Here is a 10,578-nt window from a genome sequence, read left to right as displayed (position 1 = left end):
AAATAAAACTTATCTTAATATTTAAATTGCTATTTTTTGAAAAAATCTTTCCATTTGAAATAATTCTTTTTTTAATAAATATGATTTAAAAACTAAAGCAGACAAGCAGACACTAATGATTAAGAACATAAGAAATCATTACTTTCTATTTAAAACTAGAGGTACTGTGAGCAAAGAGCTCACTAAATGATACCCCCCGCCTCCCGTATGGTTATAATGGCAAAGTCCATGTTTTGCTGTGGCCGAGAAACCCAAAATATGTGTCGGATCAAAAAGTAAAATAGGAGGTGCACAAATGCACAATGGCAATATGTAATAAAGATTCTGTGAAAGTTTCATTAAATTTCACTCAGTGGTATAAGAGGAGTTGCGGATAAGAGATGGGTACCCCAAAGCGTAACATACAGACGGACGGACAGACGTACCGATTACAGTATACCCTCCCACTTTTCAAGCGGGGGGTATAAAAAAGAGAAGAAAAAAGGCGCATTCCATGTGCTCTTGGACCATGCGATACTTACAGCTTGGACATTTTCATCTAGAAGCTTGCTAACAATTCTTTAATAGAAATGCAGAATTTTGCTATCAGTACCCTTCGTGGTACCTTGATCGATCAAATGATAAGTATTTTTTATTTAAACATTTATTTTTTTCAACATGTACTTATAAGTTGTTGGACTGGACTTGATAAACTGAAACAACGTGATGCACTCAGTTCTTCCTTCTGATATACGATTGCTTGTTGGCAGAAGCTCGAATTTGTTCACACCTTAGGCAAGCAAAGATAAAGTGCCAAGACAAGAACGGGGCAAAGCTCTAAAAACGGTTATTATCTGATTAAGATAAGTGGTTACTTCTTTTGAACAAAATACGTCGGAGTTTGGTACACTAAGCCTTAATCTATATTTCAATGCACCACGGTCAAGTGAGAGATGTACTCTTGTTTGTCACTGTTGCTATTGTTTATTTAGAAGAAGCTTTATCTATAGAGGCAATTGAGAACCTTGCGTATTTAAAAGTTAATATATCAGGGACAGTTTGCATAAGTGTTATATAGTGTTCACGAAAATACACACTGTGGATTTTATAAATTGAAATTAAAAATGAAGGAAATTTTTCTTTGTAACGGGAGAAAATAGTCTTTCAAGGTGTCCTTGTTAAATACAATGTTAGCATTCGTTTGATTATATTCAATATCTTCATCGCTCATATTTAGGTCTTAATTAAGAGTATTATTCCTAAATTATAATTAATTCAATGCCTTTGATAAAACGACAATCCTTCTTGGATGTACATATCACTTTGTAACGTTATGTTCCTCACTAGAATATATTTCAAACAATTCAATGGGATTTTAATCTTTAAAACAAAAAACAAAGAAAAAAAAAACACAATTGTAATGAATATACAAAGTCGAATTGAAAAAAATGTGAATGGAGTAAAGATAAAATCACGAAAATTTAAAATAAATTTATCATACTCCATTTTTTCATCATCAACTCGCATTTCATCATTCCAATTGGACTTTTATGCGGTACCTAGAATTGGTTAGACGGAAGACTGTTTCAGCTTAATTACATCTGGCAGAATATTACATTAAGTTTTTATATCAGCAAAAAGTCTGATGGCTCTTGCAACAAAGAAATACGCCGAACATTGTTACCGACTCGACCGATTGATTATAACTCGCATGCTTGTCCCTGTATCAGTTTACGTCTTTTAGTTGCGAGCTCTCTATTCCTCGTCTCAGACATTCTTCGCACATTTTGAAGGCTTCCTATTTAGACGTAAAGGCAAAAAAGGAAAATTAAAATCGCAAAATAGAATCAGTATGATAGAAAATTTGAAAGGTTTATGATAATCATATTTTATTCGATGTAATGCGTTACCCTATTACCATCAACGAACTAATTGCTAGCTACCGTATCACTCGAAATGTCAGAACCATTTTTCAGAATGAGAAACTATTTCAGATTGGAAAACTTTTAAGCCCACGAACATTCCAATTGTTTTATCTTTCATTAAGCATTATTGATGACATTTTAATTAAAGTTCATTCAGTAAATTGACTCGAGATACCTATGCAGGACTCAATTTCTTTGAAGTATTTTGAAGAAGTGATATCAATTGTAATAATTTATTATGCTTCGAAGGTTTCTTTGATTGCATTTGGTGACAGCTTTTTAGTGTTGTACTCATAAGAATACACTCAGTACTGCACCATGTGAGTGCTTGTTGTAATGTTGTGCAGTGGGAGTAAGTGACGCTAGAAAGAAACCACAAAAAGTGTACTCCATCACAAGAACAGAGTATTCTCAAACCACCACAGCAAAGTGTTCTCAACCACCACCAACTAAAAACTGCAATCAACAAAGGGAAATCACATTAAATGCTGAATCCACCACCCAAGAACAACTAAAAAGTGCAATAAATCGAAGCAACAGAGCAACCACTGCAACAAACTGTGCTCAACCACCACACCGAAGTGTACAAGACCACCACCACAATAAAATGTATTAAACCACAACAACAAAATTTAAACAAAAACAACAAAAGCTAACTCAACAGCAGAGTACACCCAACTACCACAACAACAAAATAGGGAAATCAAGCACAACAACAAAATGTACTCAACCATAACAACAAAGTGTACTCAACCACAACAACAAAATGTTCTCAGCCATAACAAAGTGTACTCAACCATAACAACAAAGTGTACTCAACCATAACAACAAAGTGTACTCAACCATAACAACTAAGTGTACTCAACCATAACAATAAAGTGTACTCAAGTGCAATAAAAAGAATACTCAGTCACAACAACAAAGTGAACTCAATCACCACAACAAAGGTATTGAACCACAACAAAGTGTACTCAACCACAACAACAAAATATGTGAAACGTGACTTAACCAAATAACAAAAAAGTCTTTTTGTACTACAACCCTATTGGTGCTGGAAAATTTCAAAGTGTACTTGAAAAGACATAAAGCCTGGCCTATCCTACCAAGTTTACAAGTCATGATCTAGGTTAAGGTTCTAGGCAAAAATGACCATTTGACGAAATATATAATTTATATATATCCACAGCGCTCGCTGATAGTTCATCTCGGGTTTAATTTGTCCTATAATCTTTGTCTGATGTCAGTTACTATTAGTATGAAGAGTAATAATGTTAAGCGAATTTGAGTGTACCACGTAGTATACGTGTTAATTGTTATTTAATCAAGTGCATCATAACAATGCTTAGTTGTGATGGATATCACAATTTCACACCTCAGCAGCAAATCGCATCTGAATGCGCGACATCTATTTGATACACGATAAAATCAGAAGACATCATCTTCAGAAATGTGTAATTATCTTTATCAAATTGTTTTATCTTTGACTGTTTTGATGGCAGTTTTGCGTGTTACTTTTGGCTTTCTGGGGCCTCAGTCAATCCATCATCGATTTCACAAAAGTGTCGTTTCCTCTCATTACGCTAGCATTTTATTTACAATCTAGTGCGAGGTATAACTTTTATATGATTATTAAATTGCTATTAAATGGGTGTTTTAACCAAAAACGATCTATCAGCTCCAACAAAATGACCCCTGAATGACTAGGACTATATCTTACGGTGGCAGCTTAATCACTACTTCCCATAATGCAATGCAAAGAGAAAACCACAGAACAGTGAGAAGTATGATGCCCATACTATAAACTATCTGCTTTAAAAACAGAACATCTTAGCATCCGTGATGAACTGCAGCTGGCTTTTCTGTAATCCAAAGAAATTTTGGTAAAAAAAAAATATTCATACCGACTATAATAATTTTCCTCTTAAATATAGTAAAAAGTGTTTTTTCTATTCACATCTTCACGTACCCTGATGTACTCGTGTCCCAAGAAACTATCACAATATGTTTTTTACACACATACGTTGCAAAAAAAAAAAATGATTGATTGCATATTGTTTAACGTCCCTCTCGAGAATTTTTTCACTCATATGGAGACGCCACCACTTGCCGGTGGAGAGCTGCAAATTTTGTCCTACACTCGGCACTCAGGGTTATCGAGCAGGGAGGGATCCTTTCCGTGTCAGCACCTACTGCGACACGGGACCTCGGTTTATACGGTCTCATCCGAAAGACCTGTATCCACGTCCCACGGTGGGATTTGAACCCGCGACGGAAGGATCAACTCCTTACTTCGCATTTCTATAGCAGACGCTCTAACCACTGCACCACGCGGGCAACAAGATATAATTGAATTTAAAGGAATATTTTTAGAATTCAATGACGACTTTTTTCTTTACATCACGTCAAACATCTGTGTTCATACACAGGGAATGAGCTCTGTTATTTTTACGGTTTTTTCGGGTGAGTTCACTTTGTTAACTCTGCACATATCACTAAGCTTAGACTGAAAATACTTGGCTGTTTTCTTAAATTTCTTCCTTAAATTTTCTGGATAACAAATCAAATATTTTTTACTAAAAGAAAAAATGAACTTTCTACTGTTCTGAAGAATTAATAATAAAGTTTAATTCGTGAAAGTGCAAGGATATGTGTCAATCAAACGCGTCCCGAAAATCGCAGTTTTAGTGATTGCCAATAAGAAGTTTCTAAACACGGCGCTGATATATTCCGGCATGAAATGTTCTAGCAAAATATGAGTTATGATGCTGTAATGAATATTTTAGAAAATTTAACTTAAGATTTGTGTCGAAGCTCCTTAAAAGATGACAGTAATTCACGTAATATGTACTTGTATCTGAAAGTTGAATTTAATTAATGTATGTTTCTTTTCTACAAACTGCAAAATTCAGCATTTACATACATTGCATGTGCAACAAAATATAATTGAATTTAAAGGAATATTTTTAGAATTCAATGACGACTTTTTTCTTTACATCACGTCAAAACATCTGTGTTCATCACAAAAGTGTCGTTATTTTTACGGTTTTTTCGCTGTGTTCATTTTTAACTTTGCACATATCACTAAGCTTAGACTGAAAATACTTGGCTGTTTATATGATTATTAAATTTTCTATTACAAATCAAATATTTTTTACTAAAAGAAAAAATGAACTTTCTACTGTTCAGCATTTACATACATTGCATGTGCAGTGAATCACGAATAAAAATAAATCATATGTTATTGAATAACTACATGAGTGAATGTAAAAAAGGAAATTAATCACTTTTACTGTATAATGCAATGCAAAGAGAAAACCACAGAGAAATCGGCTTCTAGAAGTATTGTCATGCCCAGATACTATAAACTATCTGCTTTAAAAATTTTTCAGAACATTTTAGCATCTCGTGATGAATCTACACAAGGAGTTTAGCCTGTAAACTGGTTTTCTTTTAAAGAAATTTTGGTGTGAAAAAAATATTCAGGCCTATTTGAGGAAAGCCAAGGAAAAAATATAATAATTTTCCTCTCAAATACTAGTATATGTGATAGTATTTTTTCTATTCACATCTTCACGTACCCTGATGTACTCGTGTCCCAAGAAACTATCACAATATGTTTTTTACACACACACAATAGCAAAAAAAAAAAATGTAAAGATTGATTGCTATTACCTTGATGACCAGAACTTAACGTCCCTAGGTCAGCGCGTGTGTAATTTTTTCACTCATATGGATACGCCACATTCACTTCGCATTACGGATGGAGAGCTTCAAATTTTGTCATTTAGTCATTCTCGGCATTTTTTTTTTAAAATAATACAAGTTTGAATATAAAATCAAATTCATTGAGAAATTAAAAGCACAAGTTATAAGCGGATACATTAATTTCTATAAAAAAAACTACAGCACATTGAATGCGACACGGAACCTTATGGTATTTTCTTGCATGTATTATCTATTCTTTTTAAGGATTTATCATGATTAAAGAACTTGCAATCATTTTCTTTATGCAGTTTTAATTGCATAAATGTTAAAAACATCTTTAATTCACCCCTCCTATATTATTGAAATGAAGACCAAATTATAATACATAATAGTTTACATGTTTAGAATGCAGATAAAGTTTACTAAAACACAAAAAAATATACCACTGCATGTGAATACTGCATATATAATTGAATTTAAAGGAATATTTTCTCTGATAATTTGTAACTGCTTGATTTTAGCTGATAGCATTTTTAAAAATGTTATTACGTCAAACAGCATGTGTTCATACATGCAAAAAAATGATTTAATTAAATATATATTTTTGGACAAAAAAGAAAACTGTGTTTTTTCCAGTGCTGTTAAAAGTCGATTTTGAATTAAACTATTTGATGTAACTCTCCTTTAAAACCAAAGGGGTATATCACTTTAAGGAATGGAAATTTAGTTAAATTGAAATGTTTGGAAAGGGTTTGGAGTTGATTATAATTAAATTAACGCTTTGTCCGCTGTCAGAGTACTGGATAACAAATCAAATATTTTTTAACGTAAAAGGAAAAATGAACTTTTACAAATACTGCGTTGGGACATAAACATTTTTTTTACATTAAAAATAAATTTATGATTATTAAAAGGAAATGGAAATGCGATGTAAAATTCAATTATAGCATGGCTTACTGGGCAAAATTGCACAAAAACTTTTTTGACAAATGTATTGGGATAATGCACACTTTTGTCATAAAGAGTTATCGGCTATCATGGATATATTCCTTGTGAAAGTGCTTGGATATATGTCAAAAACTATGAGTTTTGAATTTACTGTAATGAGACTTTGAAATATTATTTTAGTATATTTCATGCAGTGTAAAATGCTATAGCAACATATTAATCGTGATATTATTTAAACAATTTTAGAAAATCAGATCTACAAGTCTGTAACCAGCCCTTTTAATTTTTAATTGTAATTGTTCAATGCCTTCCCTTATCCACACTTTTTGTTCAAAATACAGTCATGTACTTAACAAAATGAATTTGTTTTGAATCACGAAAAAAAATCAAAATATTCCCTTCTCAACAGCATATGTTTTGATCACTGTCCTTTTTGAATGTAAAAAAAGTTCAATTAGTTCCCCAGAAGAATAGAAAAATCTGTAATAGTTGAGAAAAAATTACACTCTACTTTTTATTCTGTGACATTAATGAAGCCAAAGAGATGACATTTCAGGCTTTCTGGAAAGCCAAACTTGTTATTTATTTTCATTTTGTTTAATCTTTTTATTAATTTTTTTTGTTTGTTTGTTGATTTTCCCTTTTTTAAAGTAAACATTATTATATGCAATCTAAGGTATATCACACTGGTCTGTTTGATAATTCTAAGAGGTTTTATATATATCCCCCTTTTGATGGAAAATTCACTTTTCGGCTAATGCCAACTACTAGAAACAAATAAAATGCAAGTCCAAAGCTGTTGAGTGAAAGATAAACAAAAATAATATTTAAATTTTTTTTTCAAGTAAACTATGTCATAGCGAAAAAACTGATGACCAAATACGGTTAATTTTTTTTATCATTTAATCGGATTATCCCACTATCTGTATTATGTTATTTTCTGCATAGTTGAATATACAGCTCCTATAAGCCCTGTAAAATATTTTCATAACAAATACATTTAACATTTTTAATCCGTATTTTACGGATGGGTGTTTATTTGAATGTCATGTCTGAATCGTGCTTTTATATCTTTTATATAAAAAAAAAATGCTTCAGTCTGCCTATTTATCTGTTAACAAGGACAAAAATGAAATTACGGAATGAAACAGTATAGTATCAAAGACTTTTCCTAACCATGAATTCTTGAGAAAAATACTAAAATCAGATCGCTTGGAAGTTCTGATTAAATGTTTAAACATCCGCGGGTCCCGTCATAGACTAAATACATGAGTATGAGTGATTTTTGGGTTTTGTCGCTTAAATGGATGTAAGAAAAATAGTCTGAACTTTGAAAAAATTAGAGGCGAAATTTCAATAAATTTAGGGGAAAAAAAGAAAAGGGGGTTTTGGGGAAAAATGTTGTATACTGTATCCAGACGTGTTCTTCACCTTCAAAAGGTTTCTTTAGATGAATTTCAAATACATGTGTTCAGATGCTTCGGTTTTCTGTTAATACTGAAAAAAATTCTAAATGTACGAGAGAAATTAAATCCCACCTGTGCATGTTTGCGAGCAATCTCTATTGTGTGCCCTGATGATTTTAAACTACGAATTCATTGCGAAATGAGACTTAGAAATATATACATGGGCCTTAAAGAGAGTCAATAAAAGTTTATTAAATGATATAATGAATAGATACATGTAGTTTCCTATTTTAGCAAACAAAAAATTGAACTGCACTGGTACTTTAAAAGTTTTGAAAGTGTTCCGACCAGGTTTGACCGAGATTTAAATACATGTTGTTACTTTGTGTGTATTGTATGTTGTCTCTTTAAAAGAGCTAACTCGTGAGAGATTAATAGTATTCAATAACAAACTGTCCTTTAAAAAATTCTACATTGTCCCTCAATTCAAAGGAGTATTTGAGTTTTTAAAGACCGCGGGAATGTTCTCATTATAATAGAACACGATTATGAGAGGAAACGGACATTTATTTTCTTTTGGTGATAAAACTACTAGGACAAACTACGGAAAGTGAAGTACATCTTCTGTACGAACTGGAATAACTGCTAGGTGTAAACTGTGTCCACTACAGCGTGACAGCAGATCTTGTGATATAATTCAATAGGAAGTTCTTGTATTTCATATTCTCTGGAATTTTACAAGTACTTTGTACAGGGTGTTCCGCAACTAATAACAAAATGGCACAGAAAAGTGGATCGCGGTCTGTGTTTCTGAAAAAGCTTCACAACCTGGAACAGCAAAAGAAGCGTCAAAGGAAAGGAGAGTATTTATCTAAGGCATCATTTCTTTCGAAATCGTCTGCTGAAAATATCACAGATCAAGACAAATCCGAATTAGCTAGCAAAGGGTTCCCAAATTTAGGTTACGATGAAAGCTCCGACGATGACGATGAAATTGTAGAAGACAATGATGTCACATTGTACATCGACAATGAAGAGAGAGAATCTTCAAGACGAAAGGCTGAGCAATGGTTGAGGGAATACGCAGATGACACTTCTACAGAATCGTCTGTACCAACCCCTGCTAGTTCCCAACAAGCCAATAGACGAAGTGATGAAATGAACGGAAAGAGATATCTAAAAACAGAACCTGGACTTGCCAAAAAACTGAACCCGTCACAACCTCACGGGGCAAGAAAAATATCCTGGCTAAATATTTTTAAACGAATTCAGTCAAAGAAACTGACATACAGACTGAGTTCACTTTTAAATAATGATGCAGAAATGAGTTTTTCCAACCCTAAATCCCTTCATGATGATCACCACCATCGCCACGATCCTTTCAAACAACGACAACCACCTAAACGAAAGAAAACTAAAAAGCTGAAAAACATGACAAAGGAAGAGAGACGCTTATACTTTAAGCATCGTGGTAAAACTCAGTAGCTTCAATTTGATTTTCTAAGGAAATGGTTATAAACTATATATGTATACCGTTTTGTATTTGGTTTCATATTTTTCTTATGCATTTTTTTTCTTCCTTACCCATATTGTTTGACCTGAAAGTTGAGAAAGTGAACTTGTAACATAAATCATCCAATCGCTCCGTTATTGTACTTTTAAAGCCAATGAATGAACAAAGAAAGAAGCAGAGCATTCATGCATCATGGTGCATGAATGCACGTAGTAACATGATAAGATTAAGAAATTATGATTTTTCAAGGTCCATTAAGCAATACACTGATCGCCGATGGTTTTGAATATAAATTTCAAATGTATATATGCAAAGTTACAAAATGAAATAATACGTGTATAAAACAACATGGATTAAATTTATTCTAATGCTAAAAAACGTTTATCACATTTATGAAATTAAAATTTGAATTTATATATTGTTCTTATTTTGCATAAAGTTAAATGTTAACAACAGTTAATGATATTAATATTCTATTATTATTTTGCAGCAAACTGTAGGCTTCGCTACAAGGCTCAAAACATGATAGGAGCCACCGGAAGTCGCCACCTGTCCCAGCGCCGCCGCGCCTCCCTAGCCACTCCTGCCGCCTCCCCGTCCATGTTCTCACACCTGGAGCAGGTTAATGAGGAGGATGAAAACAAACCCCGACTTCCGCCCACTCGGCGGCGCGCCGTGGACACGTCAGATTACCGAACTTGTGCCATATTACAAACAAGACTCAAGACAGTCAGAAACTACCCCGAGTAAGTATTTATTGAACACATATACCAAAAGGTCACGTACAAAAAAGTGAGCAAATATAATAATTTAACAGTCTAGACGAATTCAAAAAGGGGGTTACCGAAATTAAGAAAGTGAAACTGACAAAGACAACGAAAATGAAGTCCATGCACCAACAAAAAATACGAAAAAAATGCGATTTGCTGCAAAACGCATTTAATAGGTCTTAAAAAAGCTGATGAAGAGTGTTTAAAAGTTTGGCAATCTTGTTAGTACTCTGAAATGTTACAAAAAAGTCTTTTGGATGTAAACTATTTGTCAAATTTTACGATTCAGTAATAAAAAAAAGTTATATAAAGATAAATTATGTCAACATGCA

At 33.0% G+C, this 10,578-nt stretch overlaps 1 protein-coding gene across 1 annotated transcript; it reads left to right on the top strand.

Annotated features, from left to right (window-relative positions):
- Positions 1-8,450: 8,450 nt before the first annotated feature.
- On the top strand, positions 8,451-10,226 carry LOC134263257 (uncharacterized). Its single transcript, XM_062745575.1, has 2 exons — positions 8,451-9,434; positions 9,967-10,226. Exons 1-2 carry the CDS (start codon positions 8,741-8,743, stop codon positions 10,224-10,226), a joined length of 954 nt encoding a protein of 317 aa, XP_062601559.1. The 5' UTR covers positions 8,451-8,740.
- The last annotated feature ends 352 nt before the right edge of the window (positions 10,227-10,578 follow it).

The sequence above is a fragment of the Saccostrea cucullata genome, unplaced genomic scaffold (assembly GCF_032062105.1).
Source record: "Saccostrea cucullata isolate Sc308-1 unplaced genomic scaffold, CSIRO_AGI_Scuc_v1 ctg375, whole genome shotgun sequence".
Taxonomy (NCBI): domain Eukaryota; kingdom Metazoa; phylum Mollusca; class Bivalvia; order Ostreida; family Ostreidae; genus Saccostrea; species Saccostrea cuccullata.
Note: the sequence above shows the minus strand (reverse complement) of the source record. Positions and strands in the feature narration are given on the sequence as shown.

What these genes read in the sequence shown, in the direction of transcription:
- LOC134263257 (XM_062745575.1), top strand. Translation starts at nt 8,741, where the DNA reads ATGGCACAGAAAAGTGGATCGCGGTCTGTGTTTCTGAAAAAGCTTCAC. An exon ending in CTTATACTTTAAGCATCGTG is followed by an intron (nt 9,435 to 9,966) that starts GTAAAACTCAGT and finishes ATTATTTTGCAG; the next exon opens with CAAACTGTAGGCTTCGCTAC.